This window comes from Macaca fascicularis, chromosome 3, assembly GCF_037993035.2.
Source record: "Macaca fascicularis isolate 582-1 chromosome 3, T2T-MFA8v1.1".
Taxonomy (NCBI): domain Eukaryota; kingdom Metazoa; phylum Chordata; class Mammalia; order Primates; family Cercopithecidae; genus Macaca; species Macaca fascicularis.
Genome location: NC_088377.1, coordinates 44,562,296 through 44,590,203, shown reverse-complemented (window position 1 = coordinate 44,590,203; position 27,908 = coordinate 44,562,296). Strand labels below are relative to the sequence as shown.

Genomic DNA, 27,908 nt, shown 5'->3' with positions numbered 1-27,908 from the left:
GGTAGTTTTCACAATGGGGAAAGGTTGGCAGATGGCACGCTCTGCCTGAGAACGAACCCGACAAGCTCATCGGTGTGGGCTGCTGCAACCTCCTCCTCGGCTTTTCGTTCATAGTACTTATATAGGATGGTCTGGGGGAGCACCTTCTCCAGCTCACTGGTTGGGAACGAACACGTGCAGCTGCCTTCCATGCAGCTGAGCTCCGACTAGAAAAAGGTGAACAGGCAAAGAAGAAAAAAATCAACACCGTTTATAGAAAAATAAAAAGCGTCAGTGGTTAAAAACATAGATCCTGAGACAGTAGAGCAAAGATCTCTCTGAGAAATCACAATTAAATCACGAAAACCATGAAACAAAAATCTAGTACATCTTTGATATCACTAGAGGATCTCTATTAGCCCAAATCACAATCCACAGAGGTTGAAAGTGGAGGAAGGGTAAATGGCTTAGCAGACCAGACAGAGAAGCCCATAGCTTAGGGTCTGAAAAGGAGATGCTGGGGAGAAGTTGGTCCCCTCTACAGATGTTAGAAAGCTGGAGACCCTCTGGAAAGCAGAGCTGAGTGGTGGGGAGGGGTGGGGACTCAAAGTAATAAACTGAAAACAAGAAGATGGGTGGAGCCTGTAGTTCCTACCCCCTTCAGAAGGAACTGGCTGACTCTGAGAGAAATGAGGAAGATCTGAACAGCTGGACCACAAGGCTCTGGCCTGGGAACCAGTCAGAGAGGAGAGCAGAGCTGAGGGGCTCTGACTTGAGGAGAACAAGTCAGGGTCTGAAATGAAGTCTGCATAATGAACAGAGAATTCTCCAGCTCCTTTCTCCCACTCAGTTTCAGAATGCTGGAAAATGGGCTCACACCCACTAGGCAGGAGGCAGACTGAATCACCCCAGGGAAGAGACTTAAGGGCCATTCAGGTTTATAATATAAAAGCTAACTGGCTCCCAGGCACCTAGAGTCAAACCTACTGTTCTATAAGCCCCACTATTCACACAGCTTTCCAACAGCTCTTTAACATGAACAAAGAGTGTCAGACATGAGGAATGCGTCCCACATGAATGAAAGACAGACACCAAAGAAAACAAATGGAAAAACACATCCTAAAAATAACTAGCTAAAATTTATGAGGCATTTACCATGTGTCAAATAGTAAGTTTATTAAATTCATGACCTCATTTAGCTTTCAAAACAATGCCATGATTATTTCCATTTTACAGAGGAAGAAACTGAGGCTTAAGGTATTTAATTTGCTCAAGATCACAGAGCTGGTATGGCTGATGGGGGGCATGGCCCAATGCATTCTGCTTGACTCCAAAGGTCATGCTCTTTGAAAAAACAGAAACTTTATTTATTTATTAATTTTTCTGAGACAGAGTCTTGCCCTGTCCCCAAGGCTGGAGTGCAGTGGTGCGATCTCGGCTCACTCAGCCTCCTGAGTAGCTGGATTACAGGCACCCACCATCACACCTGGCAAATTTTTGTATTTTTAGACCAGATTGGGTTTCACCATGTTGGCCAGGCTGGTCTTAAACTCCTGACCTCATGATCAGCCCAACTCAGCCTCCCAAAGTGCTGGGATTACAGGCATGAGCCACCGCACCTGGCCTATGTCTTTTTCTTTTTTTGAGATGCAGTTTCCCTCTTGTTGCCCAGGCTGGACAGCAACGGCACAATCTGAGCTCACCACAACCTGTGCCTCCTGGATTCAACCAATTCTCCTGCCTCAGCCTTCCCAGTAGCTGAGATTATAGGCACGCGCCACCAGGCCTGGCTAATTTTGTATTTTTAGTAGAGACGGGGTTTCTCCATGTTGGTCAGGCTGGTCTTGAACTCCTGACCTCAGGTGATCCGCCCACCTTGGCCTCCCAAAGTGCTGGTATTACAGCCATGAGCCACCATGCCCGGCCCCTAATGTTAACATCTTATGTCAAAACCAGGAAGTTGACAGTGGTCTGCTACCATTAATGGGACCAGGCTTTCCACTCATATCTTCTCTTCTGGCCCAGGATCCCACAAGGCATCTAGTCGTCATGTCTCCTCAATCTCTTCCAACCTGAGTTTCGCAGTATTTCTTGGTCTTTTACAGCCCTGACACTTTTGAAAAGCACTGGCCAGTAAGTTTGTAGAGTGTCTCTCAATTTGATTTGTCTCATGATTAGACCTAAGTTAGGCACTTTTTGGCAAGTTCTCAGCATACGCCAGACAGATGTCAATGTGTCTTATGTATGGCTGGGGATGTAAAAAGCCCCCCAGCTTTTTGAGATGGGGTCTTACTCTGTTGCCCAGGTTGAAATGCAGTGGCTCCCACCTCAGCCTCCTGAGTAGCTTGACTACAGGTGTGAGCCACCATGCCCAGGTAATTTTTGTATTTTTTGTAGAGACGGGGTTTCACCATGTTGACTAGCTGGTCTCAAACTCTTTACCTTAGGTGATCCACCTGCCTCAGCCTCCCAAAGTGCTAGGATTACAGGCGTGAGCCACCGCGCCCAGGCAAAAAGTCATATGCTTAATCACTGTGTTAGATTTCTATTGCTGCTGGAACAAAATATCACAAACTTAGTGGTGTAAAACAATGTAAAATTCCCATACTGTGTTTGTTATGCTGGTGTCCAGAGAAACTGACTTTGGAGAGAGAAATATGATCTTGTGTAAAGTAAGTTATGTTATTTTAACATATATTTAATCCAATAGGCTGCAAGGTTCTCTCTTTCGGAGGTAAGCTTCCCTCTGATTATGAATAAGATGATGAGTGAAGCGGGTGCTCCTCTGTAGCTAGGCATGGGGACGTGGAAGAATTCTACTGCTACCTGAAAAGAAATCTGCTGTGCTTAGAGAACCCACATAATCACACACAACAGGTAATGCACACATAAGCACACCAGCAGAATTCCACCTCACCCTGAAAGAGGCACTTACACTTATCTATCAACATGGTCTTCTTAGACTCCAGGAATGTGTCCTACATACATGGGACATATTACACAGTTCTTACCTTTCCAGATCCAAAGACTGCCTCTTGGGTGTATCTGAACAAGTGAGCATCTGTGCACTGCGTCAGCTCCTCGAATGGAAATTCCCCATAGCAGCAGCGACACTCAATCAGCTGGCCGTCCTGTAGGCAGTCAAGAAACACATATGAAATGTCCTGCACTTAAGCAGAGGGGGAGCCTTGTCTCCCATCCTCATCTCTCTCCCACCCCCCCCCACAAATTCTGAGGTAAAAAGCAACCCATTTTAGGGGCCATAAAACAATGATATGCTGTTTCATGCTATATAAATTCAGCTCAAGATACTAGCACAATAGTAATCCATACCTAAACCAGCGACGTTTTCATGGGTTTTGTCTGGTATTCTTTAGAGTAATTCTTTGTATAAAGTTATCATATTTGATATGCATCCCATGGTGCAAAGGGAACTAGAACATCTGCACTCAGATGCTAATGTGATTATAAAAAGCAAAGATAAGGGGCACGAGAGATGTTACCCAAAATGCTTTCAAAAGTTTAATTTTGTTCTTGTCATAAAGAGTGTGAATGGGTCATATCCAAGTCTGAGCTTTATTTTAAGGGACTATTGAAGCTATAACTAAAGCAGCAACCTCAAGTAATGTACCAGGCTATTGACTCCTTTTATTAACTATATCAACTGATCCAATCACCAACTCATTCTTTTTTTTTTTGAGACGGAGTCTTACTCTGTTGCCCAGGCTGGAGTGCAGTGGTACGATCTTGGCTCACTGCAACCTCTACATCTCAGGTTCAAGTGATTCTCCTGTTTCAGCCTCCCGAGTAGTGGGGGTTACAGGCGCCTGCCACTATGCCCAGCTAATTTTTTGTATTTTTAGTAGAGACAGGGTTTCACCATGTTGGCCAGGCTGGTCTCGAACCTTGTGATTTGCCCACCTTGGCCTCCCAAAGTGCTGGGATTACAGGCATGAGCCACTGCATCCAGTTCCATTCTTTTATTTATTTATTTTTTATTTTTATTAGAAATGGGGTGTTTCTATGTTGACCAGGTTGGTCTTGAACTCCTGGGCTCAAACAATCCTCCCATGTCAGCCTCTCAAAGCGCTGAGATTACAGGCACGAGACAGGGTGCCCGGCCACTAACCCATTCTTAATGCCACATTAGAAAAGGTCACTAGCTGGGCGTAGTGGCTCACACCTGTTCCCAGTACTTTGGGAGGCTGAGATGGGTGGATCACCTGAGGTAAGGAGTTTGAGATCAGCCTGGCCAACATGGTGAAACTCCGTGTCTACTAAAAATACAAAAATTAGCTGGACATGGTGGCACATGCCTGTAGTTCCAGGTACTCGGGAGGCTGAGACAGGAAAATTGCTTGAACCCAGGAGGCAGAGGTTGCAGTGAGCCAAGAAAGCGTCACTGCACTTCAACCTCGGTGACAGAGCAAGACGTTGTTTGGAAAAAAAAAAAAAAGAAAAAGAAAAAGAAAACTCACTGTATGAGGGCGGCAGACACCATACAGAAACCCATCTTGCCCTGAGGTTAGACATATCTCTTTCTTTTAACTCTAAAGTGATATCTAAGTTGTAAACTTTCCTTTATGAGTCTATCTAATGACCGTCAGGTAATGATTTTTAACGGGAACATCTATTATCTCCCTTCAATTCTGATTCAGTGTGATATAAGAGTGACTACATTAGATCATGTATCTGACTATAACTTGGCTGAACTGCAAACTCGGCAAATCAACAGGAGGTTATCCAAAAACAAATTTGCCATCAAAAATGCTGACAAAACATAGTAAGAGAAAACAGCCCATGAAAATATCCAGAATAAACAAAGTGAGATTTCAAACTACCTTTTGATACTATTCTTCATTCATCTGCAGGGCAAGCTAAGTCTTCATGCTGAAGAACAGAAAAAGCACACACTCAGACACAAATTTAGTAAAAATGACATTAACCATTTAGTATTCATTTCCATAAACATAACTCCAGTATTGTGATCTCTTCGATTACACAGTTTAGCAGTTCAAAAAGTTACCTATGAATAAACTGTAAGTGGACGAGAGAGCTAGAAAATACAGGACAATTTTTCTTCAGTATGACTCAAAATGTAGAATAAATAAGGGAAAAGGTTGACACATAAAACACTTTGAATAGCAAAGAATAGCATCAACAAAAACAAACTGAACAAATAAAAACTAAGTTTGGCTGGGTGGGATGGCTCATGCCTGTAATCCCAGCACTTTGGGAGGCTGAGGCAGGCAGATCACATGAGATCAAAAGTTTGAGCCCAGCCTGACCAACATGGAGATACCCCGTCTCTACTAAAAATACAAAATCGGCTGGGCATGGTGGTGTACACCTGTAATCCCAGCTACTTGGGAGGCTGAGGCAGGAAGATCACTTGAACCTGGAAGGCAGAGGTTGCAGTGAGCTGAGATCGCCCTGTTGCACCCTAGCCTGGGCAACAAGAGTGATACTCCGTCTCAAAAAACAAACAAACAAACGAAAACTATGTTTGACAATAGACTTCATTGGTGAGGCTGTGTGGTAGTAGGCACCCTCACACGTTACTGGTGAAAATGCAAAGCAGGACAACCACACTGGCGGGACACTGGCACAGAGTCATCAATGCCACTTCCAAGAGTCTAGCCCAAAGATGCACCTGGGCAGAAACAGGGAATGATGTATGTATAAACTTATCATGGCGCTATTTATAATCACGAAAACCTGGAAACAACCCTAAACGTCTATCAACAGGGGAATGACTGAATAAACTGTGGTATTACATAAAATGGTATACCAGCCAGTTTCAAAAAGGAAAGAGAAAAATCCCTATGAATTGCCATAGAGTGATTGCCAGGATGCATGGTTAAACGAAAAATGCAGTCACAGAAGAGTCTGCCACCATTTGGGATTACATTAAATTATTTGTGAGACAGTGTCTCACTCTGTCGCCCAGGTTGGAGTGCAGTGGTGTGATCCTGGCTCACTGTAACCTCAACCTCCCAGGCGCAAGAGATTCTCTCGCCTCAGCTTCCCGAGTAGCTGGGACTACAGGTGTGAGTTAATATGCCTGGAAAACTCTGCTACTATCTGGAAAAGAAAGATGGGTAAATAAAAATATACATATTTGCTTTTCCATAAAATAAGGAAAGATAAACCAAAGACTAACAATAATGGGTATATATAAACAAAGTGGGGGGCCAGGTGCAGTGGCTCACGCCTATAATCCCAGCACTTTGAGAGGCCAAGCTGGATGGATCGCTTGAGGTCAGGAGTTTGAGACCAGCCTAGTCAATGTGGCGAAACCCTGTCTCTACTAAAAATACAAAAATTGGCCAGGCATGGTGCCGTGTGCCCGTAATCCCAGCTACTCAGGAGGCTGAGGCAGGAGAATCCCTTGAACCCAGGAGTCAGAGGTTGCAGTGAGCCGAGATCCTGCCACTGCACTTCCAGCCTGGGTGACAGAGTGAGACTCCGTCTCAAAAAACAAACAAAGGAAAGTGGGAGAAAAGGACAGCACAAAAGCTAGATTTTTCTGAATGTTCCTTGTTTTATAGTTTTGATTTCAGAACTAAATTTTTTTTTTTTTACAAAATTAGTTAAAAAAACAAAACCAATTCTCTAAAAGTTCAAAATAAACAGAAAGAAATAAACTTTTTTTTTTTGAAACAGTCTTGCTTTGTTGCCCAGGCTGGAGTGCAGTGGCATGATTTTGGCTCACTGCAACCAACCTTGACCTCCCAGGTTCAAGCGATTCTCGTGCCTCAGCCTCCCAAGTAGCTGGGATTACAGGCATGTCCCACCATGCCCAGCTAATTTTTGTATTTTTAGTAGAGACAGAGTTTTGCCATGTTGTCCAGGCTGGTCTTGAACTCCTGGCCTCAAGTGATCGGCTGCCTTGGCCTCCCAAAGTGCTGGGATTACACACATAAGCCACCATGCCTAGCCAGAAACAAATAAACTTGTTTATCAAGTTAATGGCACAAGCACCAAGACTTACTTCAAGTGACTTTAAGATATTTGAATTTTATATTCTCAGATATAATCTGACAATAATGTTATTAAGAACCAAGACTTTTAGCATCAGAGAAAAGAAAACAAAGTTAGCAGGGCATGGTGGTGCGTGCCTATAACCCCAACAATTTTGGTGGCTGAGTCGGGAGGATGGCTTGACGCCAGAAGTTCAAGACCAGCCTGGACAACATGGGGAAATCCAGGCTGTACAAAAAAAAAAAAAAAAAGAAAAAAAGTGCTGGGATTATAGGCGTGAGCCACTGCACCTGGCCCCCCACTTTGTTTATATATAACCATTATTGTTAGTCTTTGGTTTATCTTTCCTTATTTTATGGAAAAATACTTAATCTAATAAGATTGGTGATATTAATGAATGTCATTCTGTAACAGATTAAGATAATAAATTCTAATTTCTGCTTAAAATCTAGAATTTTGGTCAAAAATAATCACTTCATTCATTTTTGAGAAAATGCCTGCCAAATACCTAATTTTGAATAATCACAGTTTTTCTGTCACTTTTTTCCAAGTAAAAAGTGGCCAATGCAGCTGCTTTGCGTCTCAATTGCACAAGCACTCTCCTCATACCTGGATATAAGACAAGCTTCATATCCTGGGATGTGGCGGAAGCACTTTATGAAGACTTCATTTTATTACACAGAATATTGAAAAGATGTTTTCAAGGGTCAAAATTTGGTAAAATAATTTTTACTGCTTTATCAAAGACATTTTTAGGTGAAACTGGTGTGTCTTAAAAATGTAAGCTCATGGTGGTGAAGAAAACAAAGATTATGAGGATGGCTCTATGCCACTGGTCTGATTTATGCCAAGGCACCAATGCTTTGCTTCTGCTGGTACAAATTCAATATGGTGAAAAAGCAAATACAGCTGACCTTGATCAACAGAGGTGTGAACTGTGGGGACCCACTTATGTGCTCGTTTTCTTCTGCTTCTGCCCCCTGAGACAGCAAAACCAGCACACCCCTCCTCCTCAGCCTACTCAACGTGAAGACCATGAAGATAAAGACCTTCTCATGCTGATCCACAGTACCATTTAATGAATACTAAATATATTTTCCTTATCATTTTCTTAATAACATTTTCTTTTCTCTAGCTTACCTTATTGTAAGAATACAGCATGTAATACACAAAACATACCAAACGTGTTCATCGACTGTTATGGGTAAGGCTTCCTGTCAACAGCAGGCTGTTCACAGTGAAGTTTTGGGGCAATCAAACATTATATGCAGACTTTCAACTGCACAGGGGGAAGCACTTCTAACTCTCATGTTGTTCAAGGGTCACTGTAATGTCTTAGTATAGTTATAAGAGGTTTGACCTCGTAGACCCCCAAGAGAGTCTTGGGAAACCCAGGGATCTCTGGGTCACACTTTGGGAGCCACTGGTTTAGAAGATACTTATTAAACAATCAATATATACATTCCAGCTGACTTGCACATTTGATACTGTATTTAGAAAAATCAAAGGGTGAAACGGAACCGAGGCTGAGGGAGGAGGTGAAACAGATACACTAAGCTCCAATTAAAATTTTCTAACATAAAGCTGATTTATGAAACCACAAACATAAGTATTATGACAAAACCCAGGTTTTTTCTTTTAAAAATTTTGCATATATCCAAATTCATCACTCTGAAGAAAAGGGAAATCTTAAAAGACAGTTTTGTACTAACTAAACCCTAACAGCAAACCAGAATCCCGGAAACATACCCCAAGACCAGAGCACATCTTCCTACCTCTGCCATCTCTTTGATTTTCTGCTCATAGAACTCCTGCTCTTGTTGCACAGCTGGAAGGAGAGCACGCCGGTCATAGGACCTACAATGTCGTCGCTTATTTTCAAAACAGAAGATCCTCTTTTCTATTTTTATGTCACCTAGAAGATATACGACAATGCAAAAGCATGCAGACAACTGTGTGTTAGGAATCTGGGCCAGCCATGTCCATTCTTCCCGGCCTCATCCTCCCTCTTCTCTCTGGCGGTTCGTTTCATGACTTCTCTATCACACTCTACCATTTGGGAAGACTGGGCTTCTTACCATTTGCCAACCTACTATCCATTTTTTGACCTTTCTGGTTCTTTCCCTCTGTTTATGCTCCATTGGAAGGCATCTCCTATTCTGTCACTAGTGTACTATGTGAATGTACCACAATTTATTATCTATTTCACTACTGAGGACATTTGGGTTTACTGTTTTGGGTTAATCTGAATAGTGCTGCTTATAGCCATGTGTTGGTGAATGTATGTCCACAATTTAGCTGGGAATTGCTAGATCATGGGATAGGCTTACTTCCAGCTTTTAGAAAATAATGCCAGTGTTCCAAAGTGGTTGTACCAGTTTACACCCTTCCTCCATCAGCAATGCATGTGAGTTCCAGTCTCTCCCACGTCCTTACAACACCTATCATCGGTTTTTAATTTTAGCCATTCTGATGGGTGCAAATGTGCCATATGTTTTTCAACCATTTTTATTTTGAAAGCATTCAAATATATAAGGGGTGGAAGGAATAGTACCTAGATTCACCACAATATATTATAACATGAGAATAAAAGAAAGCAGAATGACAAATATCAGACATATAATTGATCTGTTTAGGTTCTGTATTTCTTTTGCTGATTTGGCAAATTATGATTTTCTTTTTGGAGACAGCGCCCCGCTCTGTTGCTCAGGCTGGAGTGCAGTGGCACATTCATAGATCACTGCAGCCTCGACTCCTGGGCTCAGGTGATCCTCCCGCCTCAGCCTCCTAAGGAGGTGGGACTATAAAGGCAGATGCCACAACGCCCAGTTAATTTTTTTGTATTTTTTTAGAGATGGGATTTTTCCCGTGTTGTCCAGGCTGGTCTTGAAGTCCTGCGCTCAAACCATCCACCAGTCTTGGCCTCCCAACCACCAGCCTTGGCCTCCCAAAGTGCTGGGATTACAGGTGTGAGCCACAATGCCTGACCAATTTATATTTTCCTAGAAAACTTTATCTCATCCAGATTTTCAATGTACTCTTGTCTTTTCTTGGTAATCTCTTGATTTTAACATTTACTATCTGGTTCCTAATACATTTTATTTTGATTCTCCTTTTCTCTTGCTCATTCTCACATTTTTTTTAATTCAAACTTTTTCTTCAGAAAACCAGTTTTTGGGGCCAGGCGCAGTGGCTCACGCCTGTAATCCCAGCACTTTGGGAGGCCAAGGACGGCACATCATCTGAGGTGAGGAGTTCAAGACCAACCTGTACAACATGGTGAAACCCCGTCTCTACTAAAAATACAAAAATTAGCCAGGCGTGATGGCACACACCTGTAATTAATTCCAGCTACTTGAGAGGCTGAGGCAGGAGAACTGCTTGAGCTTGGGAAGCAGACTCTGTCTCAAAATTAAAAACAAAACAAAACCAGTTTTTGGTATTATGAGAATAGAAAAGCACATGATTAGAGAGTAAGCTTTGAAGCCAGATTCCCAGCTCGGCTACTCGCTAGCTGTGTAACATGTGCCAAGTTACTTAACCTCTCTGTGTTTCAGTATTTTTTCTACAAAATGATAATAATGGCACATACATCTCATAAGGTTATTTGAAACATAAACGAATTAATCCATTAAAGCACTTAGAAAAGTGACTGGTACATATTAAGTGCTAAATAAATGTTAGTTATTATAATTATCAATGCTACAAATTAAAAAATTCCACCCTCTATTATTTCTTTTGTCTTTACTCAGTTCTTTTTGTAGTTTATCATGTTAAAGTAGTAAGATTTATTTTCAGTCCTTTAATTTTATTTATTTACTTTTTTAGAGACAGAGTCTTGCTCTGTCACCCAGGCTGGAGTGCAGTGGCGTGATCTTGGCTCACTGCAAACTCTGCCTCCCAGGTTCACACCATTCTCCAGCCTCAGCCTCCCGAGTAGCCGGGACTACAGGTGCCCACCACCACGCCTGGCTAATTTTTTTGTATTTTTAGTAGAGATGGGGTTTCACTGTGTTAGCCAGGATGGTATCGATCTCCTGACCTTGTGATCCGCCTGCTTCGGCTTCCCAAAGTGCTGGGATTATAGGTGTGAGCCACTGCGCCTGGCCTCAGTCCTTTATTTTTAAAAATAAATGCAATTAAGTCTATACACTTCCCTCTAATTTATTTTCCTGAAGGACCATAAAAAGGACAGAGGAGGGAGAACCCTGTCTCACTCTGAGTCAAGCAATTATAGCCCAAAGAGCAGTGCTTAGATGGAAAATAAACTGAATAGGAAAAAAATGGGATGCCTGGAACAGATAAGGGATTCTTAGCCTGTGTCCTTATAAAAAGCTGTTAAAAAAGGCTAAGTATGAGTCATAGACATTAAACTACTAACATAAATCAAGTGTATTTTTTATCTCATACTTACAGGGTCCTTAAAGATTATCTGATAATTAAATTTAAGACTCAGCATCTAAATTAAAGTGCTATACCTAAAACAAGGGACTGAATCAAATAAAATGAAGTTAACAGGGAAAAATGTGAGATGCAGCGAAACTGAGAGAGTAATATGACCTGACAGCAATGTGGGTGAAAAGAGCAAGGCTGAATGTGAGCAGACCTCATGTGGAGTATGATGTCCAGTCTTCTACACCCCAGCTTTCAAAAAGACCCTGACAAGCTAGAGAAGGGCACGTAGGGACAGGGAGAAGAGCAGTCAGGCTGACGAAGGGGTAACAGCCAGAATCTGTCTCTCCATAGGCAAGAACTACAACCACAGCTGGAAACTTCAGGAAGTACATGCTGACTTAATACAAAGGAAGAACTGTCTAAAAGACGGAGCTGACCAACAAGGGAGTCAACTATCTTGCAAAGTAGCACTTTCTCCACCACTGAAGTCAGAAACAAACGCTATATGGCTATGTACAAGGATGCCTGTTCTGAACTGTGGGTAAATTTGGCTGAATGAAAAACCACCCGCACAGTGCCCCTAGTTCTACATTCTGCCACAGGCCAGGAGAATGTCATGTCAGCAGGGCACTGCTCCACAGACTGGCTTAGGAACCTCAGGAGTCATAGCCTAAGGGATTTGCTTTTAGATCCTGAAAAGTTCATGGTAAATACAAATACTGCCGGGCACGGTGGCTCACGCCTGTAATCCCAGCACTTTGGGAGGCCAAGGCGGGTGGATCACGAGGTCAGGAGATCGAGACCATCCTGGCTAACATGGTGAAACTCCGTCTCTACTAAAAAATACAAAAAACTAGCTGGGCGTGGTGGCAGGCACCTGTAGTCCCAGCTTCTTGGGAGGCTGAGGCAGGAGAATGGTGTGAACCCAGGAACCAGAGCTTGCAGTGAGCTGAGATTGCGCCACAGCACTCCAGCCTGGGCGACAGAGCAAGACTCTGTCTCCAAAATAAATAAATAAATAAAAAGCAAATACAAATACTTTCCAGCTTTATATAGTCACCTGAGTTTCCACTTAGTCATACCTGAAATCAAGTGTGGTAATTAAGTGCACACATAACAGAAAGGGATGATCTCTAGAAAAGTTGTAGTAACTCCTTTACTGGGTAGAAGCAACTCAGATAAAATCTGAGTTGTTATAAAACTCAAGTTTACATTTCTGGGGATGAGACCTGAAGTAACCTCTTCGAAAGGGTTTTCAGCAGTTATTTCATCAATAAGAATGACAGAATTTTGGAGAAACATGTGGCTATTGGCCATTCTCTCAGTTGCATAAGTGACCCTCTGCAGTAAGGCCTCATTCATAAGTCTGGGCAGTTTTTACCTAACAACACAGCCAATTCTCATCAAACCTTCAAGACCAGTTTTTTCCCCAAGCTTAACAGCATACTCAAATACTTTCTCACACATGAATTTTCTACCACACAAAATTTTCCTGCCATAGTTTATCTTAAGTAGGAAGAAGGAAGCCAACAAGTGCAGCCACTTTCTGAAAATTTTGATGTGCTTAGAAAATAGTTCCTGTCAGTCACTCCTTGGACTGGCCTGGCCAGATGCTCAGCAGATGGCAGACACCTGTAGCACGGCTTCCTTCACTGACTGTGAAGAAGAAAAGATACAGTTTTGCAGCTACACACTGCCAGCAACACAGTTTACATTACCTTGTTCAAACTTGAAATCGATGTAAGAATACTGGTTCATTTCTTTTCTCTTCTTCCTTTTTCCACCGCTTTCTGGTGATAGCTCCTGACATTTTTTCATGGCATCAGAAAAGGCCTAAAAATTGAGAAAGCGAGAGGTTACTTCTGTAAATGGAAAGTAAGAATACACAAGACAGGCAATCCCCAAATGCCATTTTAACACATCTTCAGCCTTCTTCCCAGCACGGCTAACAACAGGTAGTGGTGGCTGGGTGCGGTGGCTCATGCCTGTAATCCCAAAACTTTGGGAGGCCAAGGCGGGTGGATCCTTTGAGGTCAGGAGTTCAAGACCAGCCTGGCCAACATGGTGAAACTCCATTTGTACTAAAAATACAAAAATTAGCTGGGTATGGTGGTGCACGCCTGTAATCCCAGCTACTCAGGAGGCTGAGGCAGGAGAATGGCTTGAACCCGGGAGGCGGAGATTGCAGTGAGCCAAGACTGCACCACTGCAATCCAGCCTGGGTGAAAGAGTGAGACTATGTCTCAAAACAAAAACAAAAACAAAAACAAAAGAATAGGCAGTGGTAAATAGGCAGAATTTATTTTCATTTTCTCTGACTTTCATAAACTGGTACAGTGGTGGAAGCAAAACACTTAATGACAGATTAAAGAGTAACTAGGGAAAAGAAAAACTGTTGGCAGGGTGCAGCGGCTCACACCTGTAATCCTAGCACTGTGGGAGGCTGATGGGGATGGATCGCTTGAGCTTAGGAGTTCAAGGCTAGCCTGGGCAACATGGGAACACCCCATCTCTACTAAAAATACAAAGAGACAGCTGGGAGTGGTGGTCCACAGCTGTGGTCCCAGGTACTCAGAGGCTAAGGTAGGACAATCACTTGAGCCTGAGAGGCAGGGTTGCAGTGAACCATGATTGTGCCACTACACTCCATCCTAGGTAACACAGGAGACCCTGTCTCAAATAAAACAAAACTGCCCAAGCTCTCCTTGAATAAGTACAGGTTAAATCACACAATGGGCTGGTGAGTTCCATTCTGTAGGTAAATCTCCATGTTGTTTCTCTGGTTAATGCTCCTCTTTACTCTCCCCTAACCTGCTTCCCCCACGTTCTTCTCTGCGTGTACCTATATCCACCCCACCCTTGGACAGGATGCTGAAGTATAAAATCCTTCCACTGGTGAGGATCCCTTTTCTTTCCTACCTTCAGCTTCTCCCTCTTAGATTTTGCTTATCAGGATTTAAATGCATTCAAGTCAGGGAGGCTCACGCCCAGGGTGGCTCATGCTTGTAATCCCATCACTTTGGGAGGCTGAGGCAGGTGGATCATCTGAGGTCAGGAGTTTGAGACCAGCCTGGACAACATGGCAAAACCCTGTCTCTACTAAAAATACAAAAAAATTAGCTGGACGTTGTGGCATGCGCCTGTAATCCCAGCTACTTGGGAGGCTGAGGCAGGAGAATCGGTGAACCTGGTAAGCGGAGGTTGCATGAGCTGAGATCGTGTCATTGCACTCCAGCCTAGGCAACAGAGCGTGATTCTGTCTGGAAAAAAAAAAAAAAAGTGCTCAAGTCTTTGCCATCCTAAAAAAGGGACAGAGAAGGGGTACCTGATTTGAACAGGAAGGAGGGGTGTGTGAGGTAGGGCCATTCTGCCTGGAAGAGAAGGAAGAGTGGGAACCTTTCAGGAAGACCGGGTGGGACTCCTGAGTGTGGCAGGGGGTAGGAGGCCCTGGGGCTCGTGTCCTGTGGCTACGCTGTTAGGATGCAGGGCAGGCTGGGGTCCAAGCCTGGGCGGCATGAGAAGGGGGGTGGCTATGATGGCAGTGTTTGTCTGAAACTCCTGCTGAAACTTAATCCCCAGTGTGGCAGTGTTGAGAAGGTGATCTCATCTCTCTTTCAATGCCAGCCCCTCTTTCTTCTTCCCCTCTTTGTAAAGAAACTTATCAAAGGAGCTGTTTATCTTCTGTTTCACCACCTCACCCTTATGACCACAAGCTTTCCAGCTGTCTCTAATCTGGCATCTACCCTGCCTTTGCACTTACTAATCTATGCTTATTATTGAGTGGCCAAGTCTACAAGTCTACCATCTGCATTTTAGTCCTCATCTTGCACAATCTCTTAGCAGTATTTAATAACAGGCTGGCCATGGTGGCATCCCAGTGCTTTAGGAGGTTGAGGTGGGAGGACAGCCTGAGGTCAGGAGTTCAAGACCATCCTGCACAATCTAGCAAGACCCCATTTCTACAAAAAACAAAATAAAAAGATCATCCAGGTGTGGTGGTATGCACCTATATCCTAGCTACATGGGAAGCTGAGGCAGGAGGATAGCTTGAGCCCAGAAGGTCAAGGTTGCAATAAACCATGATTGTGCCACTGTACTCCAGCCTGGGTAACAGAGAGAGACCCTGTTACTAAACAAGAATAACAATGATGATGATGATGATAATACAGACTGCTCCAGTCTCACAACTTCCTCCTTCCTGTCTGCCTGCCTCCTCCGCTTGCTCTTCACATGTCACCAGTCCTCTCTTCTCACCTGATATCTCTGGGTACCTCATCCTGGCTGCTGAGATTTTCCATATGCTAATGACTCTCAAAGTCCTATCACCATAAAACCCAAGGAGACACACACACACACACACACAGAAACCTAAAAACTTTTCTACAGTCTGTATTTTCTAAACTTTTTAGTCCATTCAACCTTCCAGTGAATTATTTTTACTTAGATGTCTCACAGGCCCTTCTCAGCACACTGGCAACCAGTGTTTCCCAGACTGAATTCATGATTATTTCCCTCCAAAGCAGATGTTTATACTAGTTCTCACCCCAACAAATGATACCAACATCTTCCACCAAACTCCTACTTGGGTCTGTGATTAAATGTTCCTTGCTCAGGGAGGCCCTTCTGGAGACCCTTGGTCTACCTTAGGTTGCCTCCTGTTTTACCCTTTCAAAGCCCCTCTATTTTTCTTTCAGTCTTTTTTTGGCCGGGCACGGTGGCTCATGCCAGTAATCCCAGCACTTTGGGAGGCTGAGGCAGGCGTTATCATCTGAGGTTAGGAGTTGCTGACCAGCCTGGCCAACATGGTGAAACCCTATCTTTACTAAAAATACAAAACTCAGCCAGGTGTGGTGGTGAGCATCTGTAGTCCCAGCTACTCAGGAGGCTGACGCAGGAGAATCGCTTGAACTGGGGAGGCAGAGGCTGCAGTGAGCCAAGATCGTGCCATTGCACTCCAGCCTGGGTGACAGAGCGAGACTCCATCTCAAAAAAAAAAAAGGTGGAAGGGGCTTGGCCTACCTCAGCATGAGCCACAGTCCTCAGCTTGGTTCTTCCCTTCCTACAGGTAAAACCCAATGAGTATTTTAACCACTACGATAATTCCACGTTTGTCCTTTGGACAAAAGAAACATTACAGTATTTGCTGAGAATCACAAGAATTTCAGTAGAATAGAATTTAATGGCAGTAAGAGCGACCAAGAGGAGTAAGCCAAGGTCTCTGCTAGTGCATGCACTCCTGTTCTGGCCACAGCTACAAAGCGGGCACCGTGTGCTGTCCTTCATGGAAGATGTCTGTGTTACCCACCACGAACCAGCACCCTTCTCACCCTTAACAAAGGCCTTTAAGTGCTATCTATTTTAGGATCCTGGGGGGAAAATGCTAGGAGCTGTCAGTAGCTGCCCATTCTTGTTCCCGGACTCTTTACAGACCTTACGTCCTATCACTGATAACTGAGCCATCTGGGGGATGGATGGTCGTGTGACCTGTCCCAAGTCGGAAAGCAAATCAGGAAGGAGCAGGATTAGAACGCATCATTCATACTCCTGCGTTCCACAGTAGAATGTATTACCCTCCATGTTTTTATGGTCAAACTAGAGCTTCTCTGCTTCTCATCTATCTATTATTTCTTTTCATTTAGCCCTTCATGACCAGCAAATACCTATTTATTTTCACCCTAACTCCTTAGCAATCATAAACCATCCCAATTTCCACAAGCTGGACTGTTCATTCTGTTATCATGGGAAGATGTAGCCAAGAGGTGTGACCCCAAGAGGAAGACCAAGTAGAGCACCTTTCGGGTGATTGCATAGTGTCCTTTGAGCTCGTGCAGGGCCCACTTGATATCCTGACTACTGAGCATTTTGAAGTCTGCTATGAGGAGGTCAGCAGCTTGGATGAAGCAGCGCTGGTCAAGAGGAGTCAATTTAGAATAGTCAAAAAAGTCTATTTTAGGCAACTGAAACGAGAGAGAAGCATAAAATCAGAGGCCAGGCAGTACATTTCCCATGTAAGTGAAATCATTTTAAGAATTACATGTGTAGAAAAGAATAACGTTTGTTCTAATTACTCTATAAGGAAGTTACCAGCCCTATAAGAGAGATGAGAAAATGGTGGCTCAGAGAGGTTAAACGAACCTGTCTGGAGCCGACAGACTAGTTTTACTAGTTATAACTAGTAAAGAAGCATAGTTGGGGATTTAAACCAATATTTCAGCCATCTTCTTTCCATAACATATTTACAAACAACTATTTTTTTCTATTATAGAATATGTAAGAGATATAATCAAAGAATCTATGGGGAGTTGGAAGATCAAGCAACAGATCTTAATAAAGTTAGTTCTCAACCATACTTTACCATATAATACACTAAATGCCAGTTTGGATCACAAATAATGACAATGATTAAAGTTTTTAAAAACCAAACTCTTTACATCTTGATATGAGATCTGGTTAAATAGATGTATAGTATACACTGTATACAAATCTCACATTAGAAGAAAAAAGATATTCAACTCTAGGTAACAATCTGCATGCTGACGTATTTACAGGGAAGTGTACTGATGTTTTTGCAATTTACTTTGAAATGCATTATAATGAAATGAAACATAACAAAGATGTGCTGATGGACAGACAGAGGACATATGTATGATAAAGAGGACAGAGTAAACTGTTAACTTTCTAGTAGCACCAGTGGTAGGGATATAGGTGATCGACGTAAAATATTTCAACTTTTCTGTAGGTTTGAAAATTTTCATAATAAAATGTTAGTGTCCTGGCCAATTCTTGGAATTTGCTTTGTAGGATTAAAGATATGGAAGATTCGTTTAATTCTTTGTGGAAAAAGGAAGATAAGAATTACAAGGAAAGATAGAAGTTAAAGACAGAATTCAAAGTGGCTCAGAATGGGAGATCGCACTGAAGTATAGACATATTCTGAAATCCTATGTCCCTCTGCTAGTCTTTAAAAACTTGTCCCAACAAAGCACTTTCTTCCCATACAGATAACAACAACAACAACAACAACAACAACAACAAAAAAAAAAAAAAAAAAAACCAGGGCATTTCCAGGTAGCGACTGCAAAACAAGAACACGACACTTGCCTTTGTCTCATCCTGGCTGGCCAGCAGACTGCTACTGGGATTTATGATGATTCTATCTTCTCTCTTTGGATAATCTGGGATTTCCAGAAGAAAATTACAAAGTCCGCAAAAACAAATGATGTTACTTTCATACTGCTTCCAAATCCCACACCTGCCCATTGCTTCAAATGCAATGTTTGAAGAATATAGTCCTTAATCACACATTACAACTGGCCTATCAAGAAATTAAGATGTGTGCAGCCCAGAAAAACTAAACAGATAAATAAACAAACAAGTGCATTGAATTCCTATCTTTGTGGAAGAGAAAAAATTTAAAAAGCAATGAACATACTGATTAAGGCAAACTCCTCTGAAGTTTATGTATCAGTTAGGTGTTAATGTAATGAAGTCACTGAAACTATTATTGGTTAAACTTCAAAATTGGAAAATTTGTAAGAAAAGTAGCTATTCTTTGTCAAGAAAACCATGAACAAGTAAGAAGTGGAAAACTATTCACATTTACAGTAAAAAACGGTCTGCTAAGAAATGAAATAAATAAATGAAATATAAAAGATCTTCTGTTAATTCATTAATACTTTTTATACCCCTCTGGTAACATAAATCTCTACAGTAATATAAAGCTCTATGAGCCACTGAGTTATACTCGGTTTATTTAGTTAGCTGTTAAGCTAGACTGATGAACAGACCATGTTTTCCTACGAACAGACACTCTTCACACCAAACCCATTAGCTTTGTCTATTATCATCATGAAATACTTCCAAAGTAAGGATATATAGAGTGAGATAACACACATTGACGTATCACCACCCAGACCCAACAAATGTTAACTATTCAGGCTCTTCACAGTCAAATCAGACAACCACCTTGGAATGACTGCACAGTAGTGAAGACAGAGTGAGTGGGGTACAGCTCTAGCCACATTCAGTAGCAAGGAAGTTCCTTTGCTCAGAGGTTAATGGGGACTTCCCCTTTTCTCTGTTCTTTCTCTTGCTCCAGTAGATTCCTAGGATGAACCCCTAGGTGCTATACCTGCAATTCTCACACACCTCCTTTCCACTGATTCTCTTTTGCCAGATGTCAATAGTAAGGCCTATAATAGTAGGACAGGAGGTCTGGCAGAAAGAGGGCAGAGAAAAAGTGTCCAGCTCTGGCTCCTTTTCTCACCCAGGTGCCAGTGTTTGGGGACTGGTTTGCACAGGTTCGTTTATTCTGCAACCCCTGCCGGGGACCCATATCAAAGTGCTCTCGCTCATCCTGACATCTCACTGCATTTCCTTTTGCCATTACTTCTGGGAGTCCCATACACTTTTTGTCTCTAAGCTCCCCGCTTCCCTACCACCACAGCCTGCCCAGTCTATGGTACACAACACTAGAGGCCCAAAGAGAGCAAAAAAAAGCAGGAAACTCCTCCTATTACAGAGGGAGACAAGAATTCAGAGTACATTTTCCTTTAAAACCATTGTAATCAGTGGTAATTCTCCGTCCTAGAATTCACTGGTGTGCACTGAGGTTATGCAAACCTTTGAAGGCTGACCTGAGAATTAGCCACCAGCAAAAATCCTGTCTGTAGGGAAAGTCCTGAGTTCTAGACAACTCATTACATGTGCATATTTAACGTGCCAGACACGAACTAGCTTTAAAATGGTCTGTGTTCACATGTTTTCTTAGGTACATGATACATAAGTACACCTCTACATGAAATACAGGTGGAACAGCAGATATGATTTCTTGAAAAAACAAACATGTTTGAGAGGTTCATCTCTCCCCAATTCATTTTATATTTTCAACAATACTAAGAACTTCAAACACTGAAATGCTACAGATGCGAAGTTCCACATGGCAGAAATCAGAAGCTCTCACTATAAACTGTAAGAATTCATTTCTAGTTTAATCTCTTCATTATGCTTACCAACAGAAATGTTCTGGAGGTTAAGTGATATTTGGAGGCCCAGAAAATGAAGGACAAAGAAAGGACAGGACAAATGAAGGACAGAAACAAGTGGTAGCCTCTGTTCTAATATCTGCACCCTGGGGCAAAAGCAGTGGGGAAGCCTGTCAGACTTCAATCTGCCCACCTCTTCATATGATGTCACGCTTAAGCTGATTTGACATGCTAGCAGATCTAAAGAAGGCACTCCTGCAAAGTAAGCCAGGCTAGTACTCTAACCTTTTTTTTTTTTTTTTTTTTTTTTGAGATGGAGTCTCGCTTTGTTGCCCAGGCTGGAGTGCAGTGGTGTGATTTCAGCTCACTGCAAGCTCCGCCTCCCAAGTTCATGCCATTCTCCCGCTTCAGCCTCCCGAGTAGGTGGCACTACAGGCACCTGCCACCACGCCTGGCTAATTTTTTGGATTTTTAGTAGAGACGGGGTTTCACCGTGTTAAACAGGATGATCTCGATCTCCTGACCTCGTGATCCGCCCATTTTGGCCTCCCAAAGTGTTGCGATTACAGGCGTGAGCCACCGCACCCAGCTGTACTCCAACCTTTCAACCCTTAGATAGCTGTTGCTGCCTTCATCCAACTGAAGTTGACCCCGTGTGAGTGAAAGGTCTAAGTTAACCAGCCAGAGTAGATTACCTGCCATGTGGTTCTCCACAGGCCCTTCCTGCTTAAAATGTCCAGATGGTTCCATTTGAAGGCCATTTAAAGACACACAAATAAAGCAACTGAGACTGAGCTACAAGAAAATCCCAGGCTGCTCAATCCAGCTTTGGGCCTTATTTCCAGTTTCCATTAACATTTTAGTTTAGTTGTGGAATTAACATTGCCCTAGGAGTCCAGAGACTAATGGAAAGGAAAGCAGTCTCAGGAAAACAAGATTGGCTTGAAAAAAAGCAATACACGGACTGTACATTCCCCTGCTTTTTGGATTTCACAAGAATTTTTATGTGTTTAAGGATCAATATTTGCTTCTGAGTGACACAAAAAGCACAGAGGGTCAGCAAGTCCCTAAAAATAAGTACACGTGTGAGACTCAGGAAGTAGGAGAACAGAACTGTAACAGAAGGTGTCAATTTGATTACATTTTAGTGATTTTTATAGACAATCTTGAAGATATATTTAAACATGATGTTCATTTGCAGAAGGAGAGAAAAACATTGAAGTATACTCAATTTTGATGAGGTTAAATTGTTAAAAAATACTAAAATATGGTATCTGGTATTCAAATCATTGTTCTATAAATGAGCTAAGTTTATACTTTTCTCTATCATTTACATTTTCTGTAATGAATAAACCAGTATTCCATTTCATAGCCAGGAAAACATTAACCAAAAAAAAAAAAAGGAATTCAAAGAGAAGAGAGATGTAAACAATTCACACACAAGGGAAATACAATTAGTAAACAAATATATGAAAAACACAGCCAATTATCAAAGAAACGTCACTTATGCTACTTTATGCCTACCCTAGTTAACTACAAAAAATAACATCATAACTCAGTAATGTCGAAGAGCTGTTAAAGCAATTCACACATTTAAGTTGTTTTAAATGAGTGGAAGTCTACGAGAAAGTTTTCATTGTAAAAATGTAGTCATTGCTGCTCAATTTTCCTGTAAACCTAAAACTGCTCTAAAAAATGAAGCTTAGTAATTTAAAAAAATGTAGTTATTATCATGCCACTTAGAAGCCCAAAAAGAAAGTACTTTAAAAGCTTAGGAGGGAAAAAAATCTCCAACAAACAATTCTGCTGGAAGACAGCAAACATAGCCAACAGGAAGGTGGATGCCAGGGCGTGGGGCAAGTAGAGTTCAGGAGACAAGCAGGAGAATGTTCACAGCTACATTATTTGTGACAGTCAGAACTCAAATCCCTATCAAAAGTAGATGGAAAATTTCATTGCTAAGTGGTATAAATGGAATACCACTTAGCAATGAAAAATATATAAACTATGGTTCTACCCAACATGAATAAACCTCACAAACATAATGCTGAGCGAAAAGAAGTCAGACTCAAAAGACTATAGACTACACAAAATCTTTATGTAGTGTTCAGAGAGGATAGCAATGTTCTATTTCTTGAAGATTTCTGGGTTGTGGTTACATAAATTTTTGGATTGTGATAAATTATTGAGCTGTCATCTTTAATTTGTTTATTTTTCTTTTTTCTTTACGTATATTATAAACACATTGCTATACAATAACCAAGTTTAAAAACTATACACAATAAAGAATATGTGGAAAGCCTTGAGAAGAGTGAGTAACTGGCATGTAAATAACAAAATGGCTTTCTTTCCTCACTGTATGGAAGGTTAAATACCCAGGTAGAGTCTCTCACTGAAAAATAAAAAATGCTTTAAGAGTTTGGGTAATCCAAGCTGGGTGAGGTAACACATGCCTGTAATCCCAGCTATTCGGGAGCTGAGGCAGGAGAATCATCTGAACATGGGAGGCTAAGGTTGCAGTGAGCCAAGATCATGCCATTGCACTCCAGCTTGGGCGACAACGGCAAAACTCCGTCTCAAAAAAAAAAAAAGAAACCAACTATATCAAGAACTCAAGACATGAGCTTAGAGTCAAACAAGAAAATGAGGCACCATGGGAGCCAGCAGGAAGAACAGAATATGATTCCCAAGAACTTAACACATCAGAACAATCAAACTCACAAAGAAACTAGGCTTATTGTTTAAAGAAATAAAAGAAAAAAAAAAAGACTAAAAATAAAGTCAAAGAGCAAAACTCGAGGAAAATAACCAAGAGAATTAAAAGCTAAAACATCATAACTGAAAAACAGTAACACAGTGGATGAGTTAAAAGATTACACTCTGCTGAAGAGAAATTTGTGGGCTAGAAGACACCTGTGAAGAAATTATCCAGAATACATCTCAGAGACAAAGAGGTGAACTTAGAGACATAGAGATCGTGGGAGAAGAGTTACAGAAGACAGGAAACAGCTACAAAATTTCCAGAACTGACAATATCACCAATCTATGGCCTGGTAGTATATACTCTTAATGGTTTTGCCTTACTGAGAAGCATGTTAAGTAAAATTGATAAAGATTAAGGGAAGGCCAGGTGAAGTGGCTCACACCTGTAATCCCAGCACTTTGGGAGGCCGAGGTCGGTGGGTCACCTGAGGTCAGGGGTTCAAGACCAGCCAGGCCAACACGGGAAACTCCATCTCTACTAAAAATACAAAATTTAGCCAGACATGATGGCGCATCCCTGTAATCCCAGCTACTTGGGAGGCTGAGGCAGGAGAGTCACTTGAACCTGGGAGATGGAGGCTGCAGTGAGCTGAGATCGCACCATTGCACTCTAACCTAGGTGACAGAGCGAGACTCCATCTCAAAAATAAATAAATAAGTAAATATCTGATGACAGTGGTTGTACAGAGGTGGGATCAGACAAGGCCACTACTGGCTCCAACAGAGTCATTGTACAAATTAGAAAAAAGTACCTACATTGGGTTATGCACTTGGAAAAGGGTCCTTCCTTCTCAGCTTGGCAGGGAAGAAACCCACCTGCACCCCTGACTGAGAACTACACTATAAGATAGGAACTCAGAGGAAAGGTGTTTAGTGAACTGTCTATTTTGTTTAAATTTACCACCAGGCTGGGCACGGTGGCTCACAGCTGCAATCCCAGCACTTTGGGATGCCAAGGTGAGCGGATCACGAGGTCAGGGGTTCAAGACCGGCCTGACCAACATGGTGAAACCCTGTCTCTACCAAAAATACCAAAATTAGCTGGGTGCGGTGGAGCACGCCTGTAATGCCAGCTACTCAGGAGACTGAGGCAGGAGAATTGCTTGAACCCAGGAGGCGGAGATTACTGTGAGCCAAGATTGCACCACTGCACTCCAGCCTGGGCAAAAGAACGAGACTCCATCTCCAAAAAAAAAAAAAAATTTTACAACTATTTCACCTCTGCAGATCAGAAGGAGGGGAAAGAGTCTATTTGTCTCCCAGGCTGGAGTGCAGGAGCATAACATAGCTCACGGCAGCCTTGAATTCCTGGACTCAGGCAATCCTCTTGCCTCAGCCTCCCAAAGAGCCAAGATTAAAGGTGTGAGCCATGTGTCTGGCCCATATTTATCCCTTTTATAATGAAAATTAAGAAATGTGGCCAGGCGCGGTGGCTCACACCTGTAATCCGAGCACTTTGGGAGGCCGCAGCAGGTGGATCACCTGAGGTCAGGAGATCAAGACCAGCCTGACCAACATAGAGAAACCCCATCTCTACTAAAAATACAAAATTAGCAGGGTGTAGTGGCACATGCCTGTAATCCCAGGTACTTGAGAGGCTGAGGCAGAAGAATCACTAGAACCTGGGATGCGGAGGTTGAGGTGAGCCAATATTATGCCATTGCACTCCAGCCTGGGCATTTAGTGAAATTCCATCTCAAAAAAAGAAAAAAACAAAACAAAACTGCAGAACAAAAAAATACATGTTCCAAAATTCCCCTCAAGGCTAAGCCAGAATCTTCTGGCAAAAAAGAAATTAAGCATCATGGGAAGACAAGACCAGTTCAGCATCACCTGTAGTATTTCAGGTCATAAAAGCCTAGTGGAGCACTCCTTTATAATCAACACGCCTTCAAAAATTGATGCTGACACTCTCTCTTAAGACTCCATGACTGCACATTAACAGCGTCTTATCAGCAAATTAATAGCTTATTAATCTCGTTGTAATGAATGAGTCTTACACTTCATTCATGCCAGCAATATCATTATCTGATATAATTCTGGTCTAACTAGTCTTTTTACGTCTCAAAATGAAATGTCCCTGGATTCTAAATGGTACAAAATAGGATCATTTCAAAAGAAATAACTGTGATAATAAAAGAAAAAGCCATAGGTAAAGGGATAAAGTGAGAGCAAACAACTTACCTTGTCCCCGATGGCAGTGAAAGTTGTTCAAGTGAATCACCTCTTCATTGCTGTTTCCCTCTGCCATTTTCAAACGCAGACCTGCACATACGGGACTGCTAATATCTAAACATGGTGACCATCTGTTTCAAAAGGTCTGAAAAGGAAGCAAAGAGGAACAGTAAGAAAGAGGGAGTATCAAAACTCTTGCCATGTATCTGGTCAGGGAACATCTGAAGCTTATGCTGAAAACATTCCTTGGGAAAACACATCCAAGGAAGTACGTCAAAAAAAAAAAAAAAAAAAAAACCCACAAAAACTCAAAACGTATGTCATTAAAACATATTTTTAAAATACACATATTAAACAGACAAAGTACAGACAGATAATTTACATCTTGATACAAATATGCTAACAAAAAAATTGGCTAAGGGTACTAATAGGCAATTCACAAACAAGAAAACACAGAAGATGCTCAACCTCACTAATAATCAGGGAAAGGCAAATCAGAAAATGAATTATGTTTCAGCCAGACGCAGTGGCTCACGCCTGTAATCCCAGCATTTTATGAGGCCGAGGCGGGCAGGTCACGAGGTCAGGAGTTTGACACCAGCCTGACCAACATGGTGAAATCCCAGCTCTACTAAAGTACAAAAATCAGCCGGGCATGGTGGTACGCACCTGTAATCCCAGCTACTCAGGACACTGTCGCAGGAGAATCGCTTCAATCAGGGAGGCGGAGGTTGCAATGAGCCAAGATCAGGTGGCTGCACTCCAGCCTGGGCAACAGAGTGAGACTCCTTCTCAAAAAGAAAAAAGAATTATGTTTCAAACCACTGGTGTGGCAAAAAAGGCAAGCATGTAAGAAATGGGGAATCTTCCACATTGCTGGTTTGGAGAGTAACTTGGAAAAGATATTCTAAATAGCAATTAGCAATACACCCTAAATTACAAATGTACATCCCTGTGACTTAGCAATTCCACTTCCAGATATATTAGCTAAAGAAACCTCTGTGTGTTCTCCAAGAAATATGCATAATCGAATACATGGACCAGGAAGGTCATTACAGCAAATATGTAATAAAAGCAACTTGAAATGGCCTTACTGGACATCAGTAAAGGAATAAATAAAATTCATATGAGGATACAACACAGTTAAATTAACTAATGTTAAATGAAAACAAGTGTGATACCATTTATGTAAATTCTTACACAAATTTAAAATACATTATATTTAAATATTAAATTAAAAAATACAGCCAGGTGCGGTGGCACACACCTGTAATCCCAGCTCTTAGGGAGGCCGAGGCGGATGGATTACCTAAAGTGAGGAGTTCGAAACCAGCCTGGCCAACACGGTGAAACCCCAACTCTATTAAAAACACACATACAAACGCCGGGTGCGGCGGCTCACACCTGTAATCCCAGCGCTTTGGGAGGCCGAGGCGGGCGGATCACGAGGTCAGGAGATCGAGATCATCCTGGCTAACATGGTTAAATCCTATCTCTACCAAAAAATACAAAAAATTAGCCGGGTGCGGTGGCGGGCGCCTGTGGTCTCAGCTATTCGGGAGGCTGCGGCAGAATCGCTTGAACCCGGCAGGTGGAGCTTGCAGTGAGCCAAGATCGCGCCACTGCACTCCAGCCTGGGCGACAGAGTGAGACTCCGTCTCCTAAAAAAAAAAAAAAAAAAAAAAAGAAAAAGAAAAAGAAGAAGAAAAAGAAGAAAGAAGAAAGAACGTTCTCTTTGCACGATCGAAGTACCTGGGACAACTGCTATCCAGGCCCTCAGGTATGCACAGAGCCCTGGCGGATTTGTCAGAAATTTCTGTAACCCGCACGCCGCGCACGCTACAGGGTTGGTTGCAAGTGGCCCAAAGTCTTGGATCCCTGGTCCCGTTACACCGGGAGCCGGGCCACCTCGACGCGGGGACAGCGGCCTCGCTCCCTGCCCAGCGCCCGGGCACCCGAGCCGGGCCAGCCCCCAGCGCCCCGTAAAAGGGTTTGACGCACTTGCGGCGCCCTCGCGAGTGCCCGGTGACAGTCGCCAACTTTCGCGGAACAACACCCGCTCCAGATGTGAGGGGAGAGGTGGAAAAACGCCGCCCGCCTGGGCTGGGGTTCACAGGGACCGGCCGCCTCCCGCCGCTTCTCCAGGTCGCGCTCGGGTGCACGGACCCCGCCTGCGTGGCAGCCTCGGGCCCTGGAGAGGGAAGCGCGGTCTCCCGGGCTGTCGCCCTCGCGCAGCCGACCCAAAGGGCCGGTCCGCGAAACTTCGCGAAGAGGCGGGAGGGGGTCGCCCGGCCGCTCAGCGCCTTTGTCGCTCCCGCCTCGCCTCCGCACGGGGCTCGAGACGCCCAGCCCAGTCCTTTGGCCCGATCCCGCCCGGACCTCGGCCCGCGCCCCTCAGCTCCACGGAGGCGTCCCGCAGAGAGGCCGCCTCGCCTCACAGACCCGCCCAGGAGCTGGAGTGCGCCCCGCGACCGACACTCACTCGCCACTCAACTCGCCGGCTAGCCAGGTGGGTTCAGCGGCTTTCCCTACCGCGCCGCTTACTCTTTAGAAGCCGCAGCGGCAAGCTCCATCGCCGCCGCTGAAGCAGCAGCTACACTCCTTGCGGTCCTGCCGCGCCGTTACCTC

General features: G+C 43.1%; 1 protein-coding gene across 6 annotated transcripts; it reads right to left on the bottom strand.

The window, feature by feature from the left end:
• Positions 1 to 188: 188 nt before the first annotated feature.
• Positions 189 to 27,908, bottom strand: LOC102121994 (E3 ubiquitin-protein ligase RNF216-like). Of its 6 annotated transcripts, XM_045387828.2 has the most exons (10): positions 27,763 to 27,908; positions 25,950 to 26,068; positions 25,290 to 25,425; positions 18,460 to 18,533; positions 17,151 to 17,315; positions 13,077 to 13,191; positions 8,739 to 8,878; positions 4,821 to 4,869; positions 2,991 to 3,110; positions 189 to 206 (listed from the first exon to the last, which is right to left on the bottom strand). In XM_045387828.2, exons 3-8 carry the CDS (start codon positions 25,354 to 25,356, stop codon positions 4,837 to 4,839), a joined length of 594 nt encoding a protein of 197 aa, XP_045243763.2. In that variant the 5' UTR covers positions 25,357 to 25,425; positions 25,950 to 26,068; positions 27,763 to 27,908; the 3' UTR covers positions 189 to 206; positions 2,991 to 3,110; positions 4,821 to 4,836. The 6 variants fall into 6 exon arrangements, with proteins under 6 accessions (XP_045243763.2, XP_073890448.1, XP_065397682.1 ...); XM_074034347.1 differs by lacking the exon at positions 25,950 to 26,068; XM_065541610.1 differs by lacking the exons at positions 189 to 206; positions 2,991 to 3,110; positions 4,821 to 4,869 and adding an exon at positions 6,010 to 6,063 and having other exon boundaries at positions 25,950 to 26,071.